We start from the raw sequence: 20,624 nt of genomic DNA, 5'->3' as shown, positions 1-20,624 counted from the left end.
CCATTCTCATAGTGCGCACACACAAAAGACAACAATGACTATCTTGTTCATTTCCTATTGATCACTTGGGAAGTTTAGAAAAAGGAACATATGTGTCTACAAGCCATCTAAAATATATATATTTTTTCTCTTTTTTTCTCACTACATAAAATACAAACATATGCACAGTATCCTAAAGCCACTTGAAAAACACAGCGATCGATTACAAATAGTGAAAAGTACCAATAAGATGCAAAGAAATGAGCACTTAACAAGGCCAAATTTGACGGGTTTTAACGCGAATCATTTTATTTAAAACAGGGATCCATCAGAGGTGGTGAACTATCAGGGTCAACGGTCCAGAGCATGGCATGGATGAAAGGGATACTCACCAGCACCTCACATGGGACTAAAAGACAGTGTCAGCAACACACCACGAAAGAAAACAAACAAAATGGAAAAGGCACCTGGCTGGGGGAGGGGTCGCCGCGAGCACTGCCTTCGGGCAGCTTCCCGCCTGTGCGCTGTGGCTAAGTCTGGACACTGGAGAGGGAACGGGAACATTCTGGTCTAACGCCCAGGATCCTATGTGGGGAGCTAACCTTTCCGCAGCCTGGTTTCTACCTGCCACATGTGGTTTTCAGGTCCTAAAAGCGGGAGGAGGTTGCTAAATGTAATACCAACGCTCCCCACTTTTTTTTCCTCTAGGAGAGAGGGGCGCTCTCCTCCAATTCAACTTTAGCAATGGCTTCTGAAGGCTTATATTAAGCATCCCGACTTAAAAAACAAGCAGTAACGAAATAAAACACAGACAAGTGGAAGGGCAGATTCAGAGAAAGAGAACGGTGGTGACCTGTGTCCATCAACTGTCCCGGTGGGATGCCCTGTCTTAGCGAAAATGTTTAAACCGCACCCACAACACGGGAAGCACAAAGCTGCTCCGGCAATTGAGTAAAGAGCTACCATCTCCTCCTCCGAGCACCGTCGTGCTACCGGTGGCCAAGTGCTGAAGTTACCAGGGACCCCCCGAGGGGCGAAGGCCCGACCCCTTCCCACAATCGTCTGCCCACCGGCCGGGTCTGTGGGAAACAAGACCCACGCTCTCAAATAACGACCCCCACCCCCTCCAGCCCCCGTTCCTTCCGAATCACGCTGTGCCTTTCGACCTCCCTCCTCCCGGCAAGTCCAGCCGATTCCGTCCCCTCCCAGTTCTAGGCACTCCCTGGAAACATCTTGGATTATTATGAACCAGGGTCTTTTCATTTCTTTCCCACTCCATTGGTGACTTTTGACTTGGAATGTCGATTCCTTCTTCTGGAAGAATGGCTCTCGCTGTTACCTGGATGCTTGGTGGGGCCGTCTTCAGAACCTGGTCAAGAGGATTCGGGACACACCGTCAGCATCATTGCGGGCTGCGGGCCCAGGCTCTGCCCCTCTGCCCTGGCTCTCCCTAACCCGGCCGCCCGCTGCTCCTCCACTGATCCTCGGGCGCCATCTAGTGGCCTTACTCATAAACCAACGCATTGACGAACAAGTGGAGTTTGAATCAGCTCGGGGCATTGGTGATACACGGCCTGCTGCAGTCTGTGGGGTCGCAGTCATACACAACTGAGCGACTGAACTGACTGACTTGACTGATAGAAGCCCCGGCCCTCGGCTAACTAGCACAGCTAAGACCTGGGTGTCCTGAGGATGTTTTATACTCCCCGCAGGGTGGATTGTGGTCCATGGGGATGGGGGCTAGAAGTGAGAGCACAGATCAATCAAAGCACAGAGAGCCTGTGAAAGCTTACACCACGTGGGTGTTGAGTCTACCTTTGCAACCAAAGGATGCATCAGGGGCGTTTCCCCCACCTTGGTCGGGGTAGTTTCTAAATCCCTAAACTGGAATGAATTCTTGACTTGATAGAAATGAAAGCTATTACACGACTTCAGGGGTCTGACCTGGAGGTCCCTCGCTACTCAGGGTGGGCAGACGGGAGTCACCCGGGAAGATGTGCGGGCCCTTGAGAGGCTCAGGGTCTACAGGGCCGGCATCCTTTGTCACGTTCCATTGCATGGGAGCTCAGAGAAAGGTGTCTACGTGGGCTGAGTGCTGAGCAATCAGCAAGTTATCAGCCAGCTGGACAGTGGGGCTGGGGCATTCCGGGCAGGGGGTGTGTAAGGTCTGGAAGGTCATCGGAACTTCCTGGCAGGAGGCTGGCTCTGCCCCAGAGTTGGGCACGTGGACAACCTCTGGCCTAGCAGCAGAGCCAGGATTCTCTGCTCCAGGGCTCAGGTTTTATTTGTTTGGTTTTTTAAAAGGTCAGCCTACCTTTCATTTAAATGTATCTGTACCATTGCTTATATCTTGTGGTCTTGTCACTGGAGATCCTGAAAGTGCCATGGACTGATCTCTGGGCAGGGGCCTGGTTCTGAATAAGGGAGCCCTGGGGAGAAACCCTGTGCCACCTCTATCCGCATTCTACAGCAGCTGGCGGATTCAGGAGAAACCACCTCCAGCAGGGTGATCAGCACTCCGCAGTGTTTTCCCAGGGTGAGCTGTGCTGTGCTGAGCTTCACCCTGAAGAACTCAGGAGAGTGACTCAGCAGAGCTGTCCCTCCCTCACCCCGGCTTTGCTGAGCCAGTCTTTGGATTGATATTCAAGGTCTCTGGTGTTCACTTCTTTCCTTTTAGTCAAGTCCCATGATCAGTTCATAATTGAAGAGGAAGTACTGTCCAGTGGAGCCTCGAGGTCATTTTTCTACAAGCCAAATTCTTTAAAAACAACCAGGTGGCCCCGAATCTTTCCAGAATGCTCCTTGGGAAGAGGCCAGTGGGAGATCCCTGACAACACTGCTGAAATCCCTCTGATGGTGGTCCGTCTCTTGAATCAATGCAATCAAGCTGATCCGCCTCGTTTTTGAAAGGCTTCTCGCCTGGCACACAACTCTTCCTAACCCCTCTCATTCACAATGAAAGCCAAGAGGAGGAACATCCCCATCAGGATGGCTGAGACAGTAGGGTCTCGCTCTGTCCTTCTATCTCAGAAGAGGCAGAACAACACGGTGCCTCTTCTTATGAAGCCAAGTTTCTTGGGCAGAACCTGTGAGCACTTTGCTTATTTCTTTTTTTTTTTTTTTTTTTGCTTGTTTCTTAATAAGTGAGAGGAGACATGCAAGTGAGTAGGTTGGAGACCATTTAAGGCAAATATTTATCAATACTCAGAGGATAAATTCTGATTTGAAATTCCTTTACTTGGGCTTTGGGAGGGAAGAGGACCTAGGGGAGCTTTTAGCAAAAAACAAGAGAAAGAGGGAGATAAATACCTTTTGAACCTTTCCCGTGAGGCCAGGAGATGTCTGGACTGTAGGTGCCATCTTCACATTCTGAGTAGGTCTAGGGAGAGAGGCAGGCTTAGTGGTGGGATGGAGTGCTCCCAGGAGGAGGGAGCCAGTGAACAAGGAAGGGTGCTCCACCCCGGCCTTTCCTGAGCTAGGGACCCCCACCAGAAAGGGCAGGACCGCCTAGTGCTGAGGCTCTCAGCTCTAAGAGCAAGACTACTCCCAAGTGATACAGAACAGATCTTCTAGAAAGTGCCTTTAGCTCCTTAAGACTAAAAGGATAAATAGAGGATGAAAGCTATTTTCACTTAAAAAAAAAAAAGATCCCAGTTGACGAGGCTGCTATAGTGTTTTAAGCCCACTCACATCAATCCTCTACCTTAATCCTCCTCTACTAGGAAAGGAGGGCTTCCCAGGTGGCTCAGTGGTAAAGAATCCGCCTGCTAAGGCGGGAAGCACTGGAGACTCAGGTTCAATCCCTAGCTCAGGAAGATCCCCTGGAGGACTAAAATGGCAACCCCCTCCAGCAGTCTTGCCTGGGAAATCCCACAGAGGAGCCTGGCGGGCTAAAGTCCATGGGGTCTCAGAGAGTAGGACACGACCCAGTGGCTGAGCACGCCCGCACACAGGCACGCACTAAGTGAGAAGGGCCAGAGCTCAGCAGGGGAGTCCCAGGCTGGGACGCAGGAGGAGGCCTGCACAGGGTGAAAGACCCAGCTTTGCAAAAACTGGTCCAGGGCTTGCCCCGCAATTAAAAACAAACAAACAAAAACATTAACAAATAATTTTAAGTTTTAACCCTCTTAAGAAATGAGGATAAAAGTACGGGACCTATTGAAGAGGGCAGTCACAAGCAAGGATGGCAATTATAGGAAGTGAATTCTGAATTGGCTGGGTTTGGGGAGGGGGGGCGGGGGCGGGACGGGGAGATGACGCCCCGCCCACGCTCTGCCGGCCACGCCCCATCCTCCGTGACTGTGCTCCGGGCTACAGTGCCAGGCTGGGCGTGATCAGACACAAAAGGCCATCTTTGCCTTCCCTTCCGTACCTTTTCTCGGTGACCGTAGTGCTCTGCGTACCAAACCATGCCGTACAGGCACAGGAAGGTGGTGAAAGCCTGGAAGAGAAAAACAAGCACAAAACGGTTTTAGAGTGAGGGTGCAACCAAAAATTCCGTTTTCCCGAACTTCAGGAGTTCGATGGGAATTCACACATGACGTCTCGAGGAGTTTCTGCCTCCTGCCCCAGGACGCCGGTTACAGCACGGGTGGGTGCGGCAGCGACGACCCCGGGAGGCAGCGGGGAAGACCGCTAGGGCTTTCTGAGAGAGGAGCTGGGAGGAGACCTCGGTTACCAGTGTCTCTGTGGTTGGTTGGGCTTCCCTGATAGCTCAGCTGGTAAAATGAAGAATCGGCCTGCAATGCGGGAGACCTGGGTTTGATCCCTGGGTTGGGAAGATCCCCTGGAGAAGGGAAAGGCTACCCACTCCAGTATTCTGGCCTGGAGAATTCCATGGACTGTATAGTCCACGGGAGTCGCAGAGTCGGACACAACTGAGTGACTTTTACTTCACTTCATTTTCCGTGGTTATCACTGTGACTCTGCCTGTCAGAATGAAGATCACTTCCAAGTGTGGGATCAGGTAGGTGCATTTTCTGAGCAGCTCTGCAGCTTCCGGCTAAGAGCACGTATAGGCCTCTATCTTGTCCCTCTTTTCTGGGTCTGATTCTCAGTCCGTCCTCTGGACCCTGCCCCCCATCACTGGAGTCAGTTAAGAGGACTTAGCTGGTCACCTTCTGAGGGGAACAGGACTTTATATATATATATATATATATATATATAATTTATTTATTTATTTTTTGGTTCCGCTGGGCCTTCCTCACTGCATGCAGATTTTCTCTAGTTGTGCCCAGCAGGGGCCCCCTCCCTTGCGGTGTGCGGGTACGGTGGCTTCTCTTGTTGTAGAGCATGAGCTCTAGGGCACGTGGGCTCCAGAGTTGGGGTGCAGGGGCTGACTGCCCCACTGCAGCTGGGATCTGCACCCGACCAGGATCGGACCAGGGTCCCCTGCGTTGCCAGGTGGATTCTTAACCACTGGAACTCCAGGGAAGCCCAGGAAAAGGATTTCTGAATGAAAAAGCAGCTTTCCTTCCGTCTGGGGACACAGTGGTATCAGAGGGCCCTGAGGACACACGTCCACGTGGAGGTGGCAGGGCCCAGCAGGACACCACTGCCCTGCGTGTGGCACTGCTGTTCAGTCTTAGCAGCCCCACTGCGATCCCAGTTCTGGCTGCTTCCGTTTTTCTATTAGGTAGATAGGAAAATAGAGAGAAGATCAAGTTGTCTTCTGAGACTGTGTGAAAAGACACAGGCATGGTCCATGGTTACCCAGAGGCTGGGATCAACTCCACTTCCCCCCTGGTATGCCCCACCAGCCCCTCTACACCCTAAATTATGCTCTAATTTAAGGGAAAAAATAGCACCTAAAAATCTAGAGTTTTAAAATGTCATAAAACTGAAAGTTGGGGGAAGTTTCTGGCTGTCTCGACTATACCACGTGACAGAACAGGAAAGGCCCCCTAGCCGGGCCTCAGTTTCCCCTCGTGACCGTGAGGGAGTTGCCAAAACCAAGCAAACGACTGTCCGTTCTGCTGTTATGTGGTGTTCAGTCCTCAGTCGGGTCCGACTCTTTGCGACCTCATGGACTGCAACACCCCAGGCCTCCCTGTCCATCACCAACTCCCGGAGTTTACTCAAACTCATGCCCATTGAGTCGGTGATGCCATCCAACCATCCCATCCTCTGTCGTCCCCTTCTCCTCCTGCCCCCAATCCCTCCCAGCATCAGGGACTTTTCCAATGAGTCAGCTCTTCGCATCAGTTGGCCACAGTATTGGAGTTTCAGCTTCATCATCAGTCCTTCCAATGAACATTCAGGACTGGTTTCCTTTAGGATGGACTAGTTGGATCTCTTGCTGTCCAGGGGACTCTCAAGAGTCTTCTCCACCACCACAGTTTGAAAGCATCAATTCCTCAGTGCTTCTGCTGTTCTGTTTCTTCAGAATTCCTTACTTTGGGACCCCACTGACAGAACATCCTCCTCAAAGTCTAACCTCCAACTCTTCCATTGCGTTTCCTGCTGGGGACCTGTCCCCTTAACTCAATCATGGAAATAGTTGTGAAATTATGCTGTAATTGTCTCTTCTTGAATAATTTCAGTTCTTTCTAAGAGTCATAACTTTAAATCTAGAAATGTTAATCTCAATCCTCATCTCACAGCAGAAGAATAAAGCTCAGAGAGGCGAATGACCTTCTTAAAGACGCATAGCTAGAGGGTGGCAAGACCGAAACCAGAACACAGGTTTCTTTACATACCTGGATCAAATTTTAGGGGTGTCTATCAAAAGAAATGCTAATTTCAGGTCTACATGTCTTTACAGCGCTATCTATTATTTATCTGTCCATTCATCCATTCCCGGGGGAAGAAAGACATCATGGGAGGAGCCAGTGTGCCCAACCCGCAGTCCAGAGGGCGGAGCCCGGACTGCAGGGGAGGAGGGGTTGCGCCTTCTCCTCAGGGGAGACCTGTAGCCTAGCCTGGGTCCAGTTCCTCTGGGTCAGCAACATTTACGGAGTGTCTGCTGGGTGCACGGAGTCACCTTACGGGCCAAAAAAGAAAGGAGTCTGAGTGCTCCCGTGGCCCTTCCATGCCAGTGAAGTGGGAATAGAGGAATGGCGGAGAGATAACATGAAATAAAAGAAGACCCACTAGTTCATTTTTTAAAATTAAATCCTCTTGAAACTGGTGTATATCAGGGTGTTTTTTTAAGAAAGCTCGTATCTCCCTATCAAAAAATTAAGCCATGAATGAATATACTAAAATTATAAAATGAAAAAACGACTTCTAATCTTTAACACAGTCCAGTACTTCTTCAGATTTCTAAATGTACCATTTTCACGGCATGGCAAGAGTGGGAAGACTAGGGTATCTGTAGCACGTAAAACGACGTATGTCAGCTCCTTGACGATAAAGCAGGACAGCCTAGTTGCACAAGGAGGGGAGAGGGGCAGGGTTCCACCTCCAGGGACCAGTGGATGACTGTGCGGCGGGGGTTGTCATTGCGCATCTCGCCCACCAGAGGGCAGGCGTGTGGGACTCCTCTTCCCCAGCTTTCTCTCCTGCCCTGGGAGGGCAGACTGGCAGCTTGGGGCTGCTCCAGGAGCAGACAGCTGGGCAGACCTTGCTTTGCAGGAGGGGCAGGCAAACACTGGCAGGTGCTGCATGGCAGATGCTTATTATCACGATCGCCATGCAAAGGACCTGCTGTGGTGGCCAAATTTACCACTTCACCTGGGTACAAGAGGCCCTTTTTCACACTTGTCCCAGGAGACAAAAACTTATTTATGGGTTTGCAATCACACCTCTGGAAATCTAGGCAAGTACCCACTTAAAATGTCAAGGCCTGGCATTTAAATTGCAATTGTGCAGATTTTGTTTAAAGATAGAGAAGAAAAAAAAAAAAAAGAAAGAAAGAAAGAACGTGAGGGCTGAGAGCCAAGGCGGCACATAGACCCAGGTGTGGCTTCCATATTATGGTTACCAGCATTCAAATCCACCCAGACTCATTAGACAACTGGTGCTGCGGCAGCTTATCAACCAGCATAAGGGGTCTTTATTTCTATATTAATCACAAATTCTGTGTATACTCTCTTCCCAATCAAGGCGAATAATTGGGGGCTTTGTTTCTCTTAGCGTGGAGACATGGCATAAACTCAGTGTTCTTTTACTGAAAAATGTTTGCCTCCCTCCTAAGACTGAGACCAATCTTGATCTTCAATTAAAAACCATGATTATAAAAATGTGCCGGGCACACACTTTTTTTTTTTTTTTTTTACTATTTATTAAACCCACACTTTATTTCCACTCTTTATCTCTGATAAATGTGCAAGGCCGTGGGGACCCCTAATCATCCCAGCCAAAGGCCTCTCTTCAGGCCAGCTCCCTTTCCATAGCACTCCTCACTGAGAGCACTAACAGGGGGATTTGGCTTCTCTGCAAAGTCCTCTTTCCTGTGGCTGTTTCCATCCCCAGCCCAGCTTCTAAAATGTGGCTGCTCCCCGGTCCCCATCCTCAGCCAGCCTCTCCTCCCCTCACTATGGCGCCCGACTCTTACCAAGCCAATGACTCCTACCATACCCCACGCGTGGACGCCTCCCGACTCCTGCGTCTCCACCACTGACCAAGTCTTTCCAGAGCTCCTGGACAGGCCAGAATTTCCAACGACACAAGACACCCTCACCTGTAAAACCTAAGGGTCCTTCACACCTTCACACACCTCCTTTCAGCGCCCTTCTCGGACACCCCTCAACCAGTCAGCAGTACCGGAAGCCACCAGTGGCCCAAACGGGAAAGCCGCGCGGCCCTCCCCAGCTCTGCCGAGGGGCGCCTGCTGGGCCGGGTTCCTGCCGCCCTTTGGCCGCACCTTCAATGCCACTGCCTGGGACAGGTCCTCACTGAGCTCCCAGCGACACCCTCCGGCTCACCCTCCTCCGTCCCCTCCCTTCCACGCTCTCCCGGCCTCCAGCTGCTCCGTGAGGCAGTCTTTCCACTGGAAAAAACCTCTGAATTCCCAGCGACACACAGAGCCGGTCCTGAGACACGTCCGAGCCCCTCCTCCTCCGCCTCGCTCTCGCCCTCGCTCCCCAGACAGGCCGCCATCTTCCTGTGACGCCGGCGCGGGGGCGCTTCGAGTCTTCACTCCTGCCTGTCTCGTCAAATATGTCTAGGCCCCCTGGTCTCCCCTCTGGACCTCACCCCCTTCGTCTCCCCGCATTGGATGAGTGCTTCTTGTGCCTCAGGCGCTGTGCTAGTCTGTGGGACTGAAGGACGATGGAGACTTACTCTGAGCAGCAGGAAGTGCCAGGATGAGGAGACCGACATAAACCACCACAGAAAACGTCACGCTGGGGCCAGAGCTTGAGGAAGTATGTACGGAGTGGGACGGTTCCCCCCGAGGAGGGAGTCCTCTCGTCTGCCTTGCACGCCGGAGTGTATTGCACGCCGGGCGCAGATGGAAGGCTGGTCTCGGCATTAAGATTCACCAGGTGGAGGAAAAAGCAGGGCAAAGCGCTCAGCGTGGACAGAGGAAACCTCTCGGGTGCAGGCAGGACAGGTCAGGAAGGACGATGCGCTGAGGTGTTCAGTAACCGGAACAGTCGAGGAGCCTGAGGACGGGGTACTGCAGGGCTGGGCGTTGTGAACCACTCAGAGTGATGACCCCGAACCGCGGGCACGACTTCGTATTTCCGCTGCTGGGCGGGCGCTGGGGACCCGTCTTCCTTCCGCCGTTTCTGCCCCCGAGAGGGAGCGCCCCCGGGGTACCCCTGCGGCTTTCCCTCACCCCTCGCCCCTTCCCCCGGGGGCGGTGTGTCTTAACTGACTGGGGAACAGGGATGAGCAAGCGGGCCATATCCTTTCTCAGCGCAGGGAAGCCGGCTTTTCTGAGGCCGGAGAGGACGTGTGTCTGCTCCTGGGCTCACGATTGGAAGGCTGTCGTTGGCATCGGCAGCGGATACTGAGAACGTGGGCTCTCAGTCATGAAGCGGCTGCTTCTGACTCCACAGCCCTCGTTCTTCCTGCCTGTCTCCTAACTGCTCTGAACCTGGTGGTTGGGGGGAAATACTCTTCTCTTGGGCCCTCTCAAGCACCAGCAATCGAGACTGATTCTAAGCGGGGAGGAAGGGATTCCGACCTGAATTCTGGAAGACCCCTTTGGCAGCAGAGTGGAGAACGGATCCCGAAGGGCAGGATGGAGAAGATGGGAGAGGACGGGGTGGAGCTGGGTGGGTCACATGGCGGGGAGCCTGACGGCTGACTTGAGGGGTGATGTCGGGAGGCGGCCGCCGCCTCGCCTCAGGGCTTAGGCTGGGTGCTGGAGAGATGGGAGATCCCGGGTGACCCCGAGCACACGTGACCGCCTGAGCTGCACCCCAACTTGTCGGCTGCTCTCTCCAGAGCTCCTCCGGCTCTGCGCACACACACCGAGATGATGTCTGAGCATCAGTAGTCAGCAGAGGTAACTCCCATGTGCCCTTGGAAGGCCTCCGAGGGGGACCCCGTGGAGGGGGGAGCAGGAAATCTCTAGCCAGACTCTCTGGGTTTGAGCCCTGGCTCTGCCATGGACGACCTGTGTGACCTTAGGTGAGTTAGGGGGACCTCTGTGTGCCTTTATCTGGGAAAGAGGGGACAACAGAGTACTTCCCCTCAAAGTGTGAAGCTCAAATACGCAATGTGTGAAAAGTGCTTGGAGCAGCACCTGGCGCGGTAAGCATGAATAAATCTCATCTTCCCCATCACCTACCTGTGCGGCTCCACAGCAGGGCAGCTCTGATGAGCACTTGGCCACATGACAAACTTACAAGGGACCACGCTAAGGGATGGAGAGACTGAGAAACGGATCATGTCCTCGATAAAGTTACCACTGCATAGACACCAAGGTGCACCAAACTCACCAACTTAAGGAGGCAGATGCTAAGTGTCTCATCAGTAAAACAGAGTGAAAGTGTCTAAAACTTAGAGACTGAAGGGGCCCGGCCAGCTGGGTGACCAGAGACAGCTCCTTGGACACGGCCGACCGTGGGGAGACTCTTCTGGCTATTGATGCCCCCCAGAGGAGGCCTGCAATAGGCTCTGATAAGAAGCACCTTCTGCCCACATCTCAGGAGCCTTGCCTGCTCTAACCTGCCTGTGGTCCCGTTGGTGCCAGGTGAGGGCTGTGCCCACCCCTGCCCGCCCTGAGTACCCGCTACAATTCACAGAGCCGGGGTGCCCATGCCAGAGAGAAACGTGAGGAGCAAAGGGTAACATTTCCTGGCCTGTCTGACACACTCCCCCCCCAACCAATCCTTACATCTAGTCTCACTGTGATGGAAAAAATACTTCTGAGCATGAATTCTGGAGTTTGAGCACAAAAGAGATCCTTCTCCCCTTTCACTGTTCAAGATAAAACAGCACAGGCTCAAAGTGCCCTGGCACAGTTAGGATTTCTAACAAGTAATCCTAAAAATAGACACCGTGAAAGGCAATAAAAACACTTTAAAAATACGAAGTTCAGCCCTGCCAAAAGGAAAGAACAGACAAAAAGACTGAATCTGATTAAGCCTCTAGATCCAGCTACCAATTTATAGACAATATAGAGGACAAAGAAATCTGGCAAATGACAGCAAGGATGGCATCAGTAAAACCAGACGAGGGGAAAACCTACAGGACAAAAGAGTTTGTTTCTTCAACAAATAAACTGCAAAGGAGAGAGCACTAGAGATGGAGGGAAACATGTAGATTAAAAAGGGCATACAAACCAACTGCAATGACTAGATGCTGATTCAAATAAACTCAGAAAATATAAACCTGAAGAAAACATGAGAAATGTGAACACTGATCAGCTACTTAACAGTATGAAAGAATGAATTCTTTTTCCAGTGTGATAATGTCATGGTGGCTGCACTAAACAAAAAAGCATTCATGTCTTTTTAGAGAGAGATCCTGAAATAGGAAAGGTGGGTCTGCTTCTGAGTAAGCTGGGCTGGGGATGGCACGTGTGGAACAGAAGGACACGAGACTGGCCATTGGTGGGTAACTGCTGAATCTGGGTGATCTTATCTACTTCCACATGTTTGAAATTTATGTGCTAATAATAAAAATTTTTTTAAAGTTCGAGTTGATTTTCTAGACCAAGTAAGTAAAAGCGAAGAATCTTAAATATAAAATAAGACTTTTCTCCAAAGCAACAAAACAAATTTAGAAGGGCAATCACAGAATTTTAAATTTTAAAAATTTTAAGGTAAGATATTGTTTCATTTGAGAGATGAGGGAAAAGTCCCAGGACAATGAAGCTGGAGGCCCCCAGGATTCTTCCCTTCAGAGAGGAAAACATGCCCAACACAGGCGTGGCCTAAATATAACATTGGCCCAGGGAAGGGGGGGAAGAAATTTTGTGGTCTGATTACCTCCAAACCCCCTCCCCCTACATGGCCTGTAAACCAGAGTCTGTCGTTTTGTACATGAATCCTTGGGCGGTAATACACACATTACAGGGCATGGTAACTATCGTCCCCTCAAGGCAAACGTGACATTCTCAGCAAATGAAGACGAATGCTCACAAGTGAAACAAATGAGAGTATAATGCACCTGCTGGGGGCATGTGATCAGACCTACAAAGGGGACCAATTTAGGCTGCCACGTGGTCCTATGTATTTGTTCTTGAACTTCATACTATGGCCAATCTTGGGCTACTACAAGTAGTATGTCTTGTCTATAAATGTCTAGGAAACCTTGGTGCACAAGAGGGTCTTGTATTGTTTTAGAAGAGACCATGGGGAGTTTAACACTTCAAGGTAGAAAAGCAATGACTTACCACACAAAGAAGCCAAAGCACAACATAGAGTATCTGGGTCTTAGAGAAGAGATCTTGTCCAAATTTTATGCAGACAATAGCTTCCAGGAAACCAATGACCCTGTGACACAGAACAAGAGGTTAAATGGTTAAATAACAAACTCACCTTATCAGAACATAACGCATTACCAGAAACATGCATAATTCCATCAGAAAGTTCAACAGGTCAAAAGATTTCTGCTCCAAACACTGGAAGCAAGTCCCCTACAAAATGACAGTGTTCTAGTCTACTGTGCTTTCTTTAGAGACAATACATATTATATGTATTATATATATATTTAATAAAAAAGGCTATTTTACTGTTACTCCTCTCTTTTTTCAGAGCAATTTTTCAGGTTCATAGTAAACTTGAGGGAAAAGTACAGATTTCCGACCATTCTCTGCCCTCACACATGCACAGCCTCCCCCACTATCAATATCCCCCACCAGAGCAGTACATCTGTCACAAATGATGAACATAGTCACCCAAAGTCCACAGGTTACCTCAGAGTTCACTCTGATGGTGTGGATTCTCTGGGTTTGGACAGATGTTCAAAGTGTAACGTATCCACCACTGGGCTTCCCGGGCGGTGCTAGTGGTAAAGAACCTGCTTGCCAAGGCAGGAGACGTAAGAGACGCAAGTTCAGTCCCTGGGTTGGGAAGACCCCCTGGAGAAGGGCATGGCAACCCACTCCAGTATTCTTGCCAGGAGAATCCCATGGACTACAGTTGCAAAGAGCTGGGCACAACTGAAGTGACTTAGTGTACACGCACCTACCGTTAGAGGGTCAGACAGAATGGTTTCACTGCCCTAAAAGCCCACTGTGTTCTGCCTATTCATCTCTTCATTCCTCCCCGGAAATGAGTTGTTTTTCACATCTTCCTTCCTCACAGACCACAATCTCAATGTGTACATTTTCATAGCCGCGGGCCACCTGATGTTACCTCAGTCAGAGCTGTCACGACGGGGGGACAGACACCCCCTTGGTTGAGACCCTGGCAGGGATAGGAAATCCACCACCTCTGTGGGCAGCTGCTTCTGCCCTCTCAGTCTCTTTAGCTTTGGGGAAGTTGTTCCTCATTTCCGGCGGGTATCTGCCTCCTCCCGCCCCAGTCCTAACTCTGCCCTCCACAGTTATACAGGGGAGCGTGAGCCTCCAGGTGAGGCTTTCAGTAACTTCAAGGCAGCAATCACGTTCCCTCCCAGCCATCTAGGAATTTCCAGATTTAATATGTCCAGTTCTGCTGACAATAAAAACCCTTTATCCTCTGCATCCATAAGGAATTTTGCTAAATAAAAAAAATGTTTTAAAAAAACTTCCATGTTTTACTCTTGAATTAAAACATCAAAGAAAAAAGCCAATCTTGTATTATAGAACTTCATTTATGAATATTAGAATCAGATCTTTACTACAGTTCAGAAATTGAAGGTAAGAACTGAGAAGGTGAGGTAACACAGCTCATCCCTTAATCCCAATGACTGTCCAGAAATAGCGATTTCTGACAAAGCCACGGTAGGAATTCCTTGCTCAGGAGGGAAGCGAGACAATCAGGGACTGGTCCTGTTACAGGCAAAATCTCTGAAAAGGCAGGAAGGGGCCTGGAAGACCCCAGGTCCCCCTCTCTACTGCAGACACAGAGGTCACTGCCATGGTCAAATGGATGGACAGCTGTAAACAACTGAACTCCTGGAGTCAGAACCACCAAAGCAGAAAGTCTGCAGTATGTGTGTATCTCTAGGGAGTCTGGGGGGTATTCTCACACACACACACACACACACACACACACACACACACGATGTCCTGTCCTGAGGTGGTCTTCACACACACACACGATGTCCTGTCCTGAGGTGGTCTACACACACACACACACGATGTCCTGTCCTGAGGTGGTCTACACACACACACACACACACACACACACACACACACGATGTCCTGTCCTGAGGTGGTCTTCACACACACACACACACACACACACACACACACACGATGTCCTGTCCTGAGGTGGTCTACACACACACACACACACACACACGATGTCCTGTCCTGAGGTGGTCTTCACACACACACACACACACACACACACACACACGATGTCCTGAGGTGGTCTTCACACACACACACACACACACGATGTCCTGTCCTGAGGTGGTCTACACACACACACACACACACACACACACACGATGCCCTGTCCTGAGGTGGTCTTCACACACACACACACACACACACACACACACACACACACACACACACACGATGTCCTGTCCTGAGGTGGCCTTCACACACACACACACACACTCACACACACACACACACGATGTCCTGTCCTGAGGTGGTCTTCTCACACACACACACACACACACACACACACGATGTCCTGTCCTGAGGTGGTCTACACACACACACACACACACACACACACACACACACACACGATGTCCTGTCCTGAGGTGGTCTTCACACACACACACACACACACACACACACACACACACACACGATGTCCTGTCCTGAGGTGGTCTTCACACACACACACACACACACACACACACACGATGTCCTGTCCTGAGGTGGTCTTCACACACACACACACACACACACACACGATGTCCTGAGGTGGTCTTCACACACACACACACACACACACACACACACACACGATGTCCTGTCCTGAGGTGGTCTTCACACACACTCACACACCGCGGCCCAATAACGCCCAGTCCTTGTGAGAAAGCAGCATTTCAGCCCCCGCATCATGGGAGGCCCTAGAGGGCGCAGGGCAGAGGTCGGCTGTCACCCTGAGGTGGAGACCACCAGCCGACACTAGGGGGCAGCAAAGCAGCTTCGGGAAGGGCACCTGTGGGCAGACAAAGAAGGCAACATAGCCGGGCTGGGACGGCCTGAGGCACTGCAACAGGAAGTCAGTCTGCCCACCTGCCCTGAGGGGACAGAACAGCGGGCTTTACCGTGACAGGCTTCTAAACAGTCAACAGACTGAGGCGCCCTTGGAGAGCTCCGTGACCAGCTGGTTAGAGCTGTGTTTCTCAGACTTCTGTGACCTGAATCCCATGGCAAGAAACACAATTTTCATTTTGTTCCCCCACCCCCACACACAACCTGCTCCAAAACACACAAAACAACTGTCCCCTTGCTCTGACATTTTCCTTCTCTATTTCATTGTCAGAAAAATGCTGGTCATGACTCACTCGGATGACTCCCTAACGACCTGAAATTTGCTCTAAAGACCAGTGTTTTTCAGTCAGGAACTTCAGGATGACTTGCTCCCACATGCTGAGGAATCTGAGCTAACCTGTTGTCCACGGAGGTGACTCAGAGTACAGACTGGGTGGGGGAGGGGTCAGGACAGAGGGGAAGGGGCAGCGTGCGGTCATGAGGTTGACTCGGGTCTTGAAGGCCACCCCAGAGCTCAGATTTCAGTCTGAGGGACCTGAGAATCCTGGGGGCATTGCAGCAGAGGGCTGAACTGGATTCATTTTGTGGAGACTCATTTTGGCGGCTGGAAGAGAGCTGCTGTGAGGAGACCATGGAGCAGGGCAAGGACCTGGAGATGTGGGATGTGGGGAGCAGCGGGAACGGGGATGCATCACCCCAGCCACCCGCGGACCCCTTACCCAGCAACGCTGGCCCTCAGAGGGAGTCCTGATACGTCACACCCTCCTGGGAGGTCAACATCACTTCCTTACGGGACTCAAATTGCTGCTGGCCTGGGGCTGGAGGCCAGAGGCCTGGGCACTGTGGGAGTCTCTATGAAGCCTGGCAGCTGAGGCAACACCAACCACCTCACCCTGGGCAGCCCCTGCGTGGTAGTGCCCTCAACTTAGGGCCAATTTCAATCTCGGATCTTGACCAGGCTGAGTAAGGCGGCCAATCTGTGGCTGGAGGGAACCCAGGACTCTCCCTCCCCTTCGTGCTTGTTGCCACCCTTATCGTGAAGGAGCATGTTCAGTTCAGTTCACTCACTCGGTCATGTCCGACTCTTTGTGACTCCATGACTGCAGCATGGAGTCATGCCTTCCTGACATTCCTGACTGCAGCACGCCAGGCTTCCCTGTCCATCACCAACTCCTGGAGCTTACTCAAACTCATGTCCATCCAGTTGGTGATGTCATCCAACCACGCCATTCTCTGTTGTCCCCTTTTCCTGCCTTCAGTCTTTCCCATCATCAGGGTCTTTTCTAATGAGTCACTTCTTTGCATCAGGAGGCAAAAATATTGGAGTTTCAGCTTCAACATCAGTCCTTCCAATGAACACCCAGGACTGATTTCCTTTAGGATAGACTGGTTGGATCTCCTTTAGTCCAAGGGACTCTCAAGAGTCTTCTCCAACACCACAGTTCAAAAGCATCAATTCTTTGACACTCAGCTTTCTTTATAGTCCAACTCTCACATTCATACATGACTACTAGAAAAACCATAGCTTTGACTAGACGGACCTTTGTTGGCAAAGTAATGTCTCTGCTTTTTAATATGCTGTCTAGGTTGGTCATAGTTTTTCTTCCAAGGAGCAAGTGTCTTTTATTTCATTCAGTCACTCTCTGCAGTGATTTTGGAGCCCCCCAAAATAAAGACTCTCACTGTTTCCATTGTTTCCCCATCTCTTTGCCACCTCTTCTTAGTATCTTCTGCTTCTGTTAGGTCCATACTGTTTCTATCCTTAATTGTGCCCATCTTTGCATGAAATGTTCCCTTGGTATCTCTAATTATCTTGAAGAGATCTCTAGTCTTTCCCATTCTTTTGTTTTCTTCTATTTCTTTGCATTGATCACTGAGGAAGGCTTTCTTATCTTTCCTTGCTATTCTTTGGAATTCTGCATTCAAATAGGTATATCTTTCCTCTTCTCCTTTGCCTTTAGCTTCTCTTCTTTTCTCAGCTATTTGTAAGGCCTCCTCAGACAACCATTTTGCCTTTTTGCATTTCTTTTTCTCCGGAATGGTCTTGATCACTGCCTCCTATACAGTATCACAAACCGCCGTCCATATTCTTCAGGCACTCTGTATATCAGATCTAATCCCTTAAATCCATTTGTCACTCCCACTGTATAATTGTAAGGGGTTTGATTTAGGTCATACCTGAAAGATCTAGTGGTATTCCCTACTTTCTTCAATTTAAGTCTGAATTTGGCTATAAGGCGTTCCTGATCTGAGTCACAATCAGCTCCCGGTCTTGTTTCCAGCAAGATACAGCTTTCTGCGTTTGCTCCCACCCTTTGGCCTAGCTCCTTTCAGCTATATCTCCCACTACAGGGAATAAACTTTCAAGATATCAGATTAGGGAGAACTACCTGTCTCTCTGATTCACCATCTTCTTTTTCCTCAACAGGTGACTAGACAGAGTTCTCCAGTCACAGCAGAATAAGACTGTGGCAAGGACTTATAAATGTGAAAAGAAAAATGCACATGGACAGAAGATGCATGAGACAGAGGAAAAGCTCAAAGGCAGAAAAGATCCCTAGTCCTTGGACAGGACAGTAAGAAGGCAGCCCACCTTCCTGCGACAAAAGTATGTAAGGAGTCTGGTAAATGTAGATTCTCTCTCCCACCAGAGCAGTGAACAATGGAAACTGAATCCATCCTATTACCCTTTAAGCTACTTTGGATAGGAAAATCAGCTTACATCACAGAGTTTGCGAGAAACAGTGACAAAGGCCTTTTGTCTTTTTGAAAAGAAGGCGGTGGGAAACTTGAGTAACCCTTCCAGAATCTGGGTGAGAGCTGGACACACACACACACACATGTTTGGAAGGAATGACAATGTAATGTAAGCAGCAAGTATCTCTAAACAGTTGATGTCTTTGGATGATCTTTAGCCTATTCTTTTCTACATTATCAATATGCATTACATGGGAAAAAAAATTCTGTTTAAAAATCAGTTGTGGTTTTCATCGGATTTTCCTTATGCTCAGTTTAAAATCTAGATTAGGTCCTGAATTTAAGCTCCTTGAGGAACAACTTCACACACAGACATGCTGGATGTCTTTGGAACGTCTATTGCTAGATGGCATGGTGAGATGTGGATGGTGTTATACAGAGGAAGCAGTTAGCTGAGATACTGAAGAGCATTTCACGTTTGATACTGGGGGTGAAACTGGATAACCTATGCTTTATTTCAAATCATTTAAGTAATTATAGATTCAGATACAGGATTTGTATCTATCATAAGATGATAAATTGTGACCATGTGGCTACGTGGTAGTTTTCTTTGGGACAATCAAACCAGACCCTTTCTGGTGTGAAAGTAACATGAAGTGTGGTCAAGCCCATCACAAGACATCCCAAACTTACCATCGATTTCAGAGGGAATTCTAACAATTCATTTCCTAATTTATTTCAGGAAACAAGGCCTCCAATTCTGTGTGGAAAATATCTTTTGATTTCCTACTGTCTTTTAAAAAAATAATTTCTACATCCTCTTTCTATAACTTGCCAGTTAACTAGTCTAAATTTAAATCAGAAAAGGAATGTTAAAAGCGAAAGACACACAAAAATAAAACTGCACTGAAAGGCACTTAATGTAGGGTCAAGAAAGAACTCAAGAAATGTACAGACGTAAGTGGTTTCAAATGATAACAGATTACTCACCCAAACACCCAGCACTGTGTTCCCACACGTTTGCACTGCGTGTCGGTGAGGTAAGCGTAGTACTGTCTGAAAGAACAAAGGTGAAATTCACTGAGCGCCCCCGGAAGACCAGCAAGCCAATACAGAACTAAATCACTCTGACGGTGTGAATATAAAAATTGTCTGCCTTATTCCACATACTCAAGCGGCCTGGTCTAGTTCTATTCAAAGGAATAGGAAGCCAGTGCCTGCTGAAACCTTCCTGTAAAAGGCTAAGAATTTGGACTGGGTTGGAGGGAGGCGGTTTAAAGAGCCAGATTATTGGCAGGGGCAGTCTTGATTCAGAGGCAGACTCCCACACTCCTGAGCCAAAGTCACCCCAGGTGGGTGCTTCAGTCTCTCTCCATGGAGGCAGTTCCAGAAGTTCACCTACACTGTTTCTGTCTCCTCTGGCTCTCTCTAAGACAAAGGCTGCTGACTGTAACCAGGAAGGAAATCTATTCATTTTGGCTCTCAGAAATATTTCAAGGTGACTGGCCACACTCCCAGTGCTCAGTAGCCACACGAGGGAGAGGCTGCCTGTAGGACAACATAGGCTGGGAGTCTTAGAGCTGCCCCTGAAACCTGACCCATCCCTGGGGAGGTGACATATGAACCAGGGGCATAAGGGCTGGGGTTACAGACTCCCCTCTTTGAGGGTTTGATGACAGCTATGATAAAGGCACATAAAACATGCACACAAAATTCTGCATTAAACTTCAGGGGATTCACGAATGCCTAAAGCTCATCGGCTCTGTACCCCAAAGTGAAGAAATCTAGCTGTAAAGAATTCAGGTTTTCCTCTAACTTCACATTTTCATTACCTAATTTGCTTTTACCAGTTCAGCTACTTTATTAATTGTATCCAAGCCCTGATACTACACATTATATTAGATTAAAAGAATGTTCACTCAAATTATCTTCTCAGAGTCATATGAAAGTCTAACCAAAAAAGAGAGACCTGGTAAGTATGTATGATTTATACTGAAGCCTGAGTTTTCACTTCTTTCTGGGCCTGGCATTTACTCATCGGAACCTAAAATCCATTAGCATTTTCATCTTTCCAAGAAGCTTGCCAACCATCTCCTTAGCCTCAAGTGATGTAGGAACAAAGGAAGTGGCTAATTTTTAAACAAAAAAAGAATCTTTTGAAAACCCATTGAGTTTGGCAAAAATTTTAAGGAGCTCTCAAAAAGTCCAAACACTGGATTTTTAGTTTCTGGTTGAGTCTCTAGTTTTTGCTGTGAAATGTTTAACAGTAAGGAAA

The 20,624-nt window shown here is 49.2% G+C and overlaps 1 protein-coding gene across 2 annotated transcripts in view; it reads right to left on the bottom strand.

The window, feature by feature from the left end:
• Positions 1–261: 261 nt before the first annotated feature.
• Positions 262–20,624, bottom strand: part of PTDSS1 (phosphatidylserine synthase 1) — a 65,805-nt gene continuing 45,442 nt past the window's right edge. For both annotated transcript variants that reach the window (XM_065902571.1, XM_065902572.1), the window contains 5 exons: positions 19,340–19,405; positions 12,716–12,815; positions 4,352–4,420; positions 3,289–3,358; positions 262–1,348 (listed from right to left, as the gene is read on the bottom strand). In XM_065902571.1, coding sequence (XP_065758643.1) covers positions 1,239–1,348; positions 3,289–3,358; positions 4,352–4,420; positions 12,716–12,815; positions 19,340–19,405 — 415 coding nt within the window. In that variant the 3' untranslated portion in view covers positions 262–1,238. The remainder of the gene's footprint in view (positions 1,349–3,288; positions 3,359–4,351; positions 4,421–12,715; positions 12,816–19,339; positions 19,406–20,624) is intronic.

Source organism: Muntiacus reevesi, chromosome 12, assembly GCF_963930625.1.
Source record: "Muntiacus reevesi chromosome 12, mMunRee1.1, whole genome shotgun sequence".
Lineage (NCBI taxonomy): Eukaryota > Metazoa > Chordata > Mammalia > Artiodactyla > Cervidae > Muntiacus > Muntiacus reevesi.
This window is presented reverse-complemented; position numbering and strand designations above follow the sequence as displayed.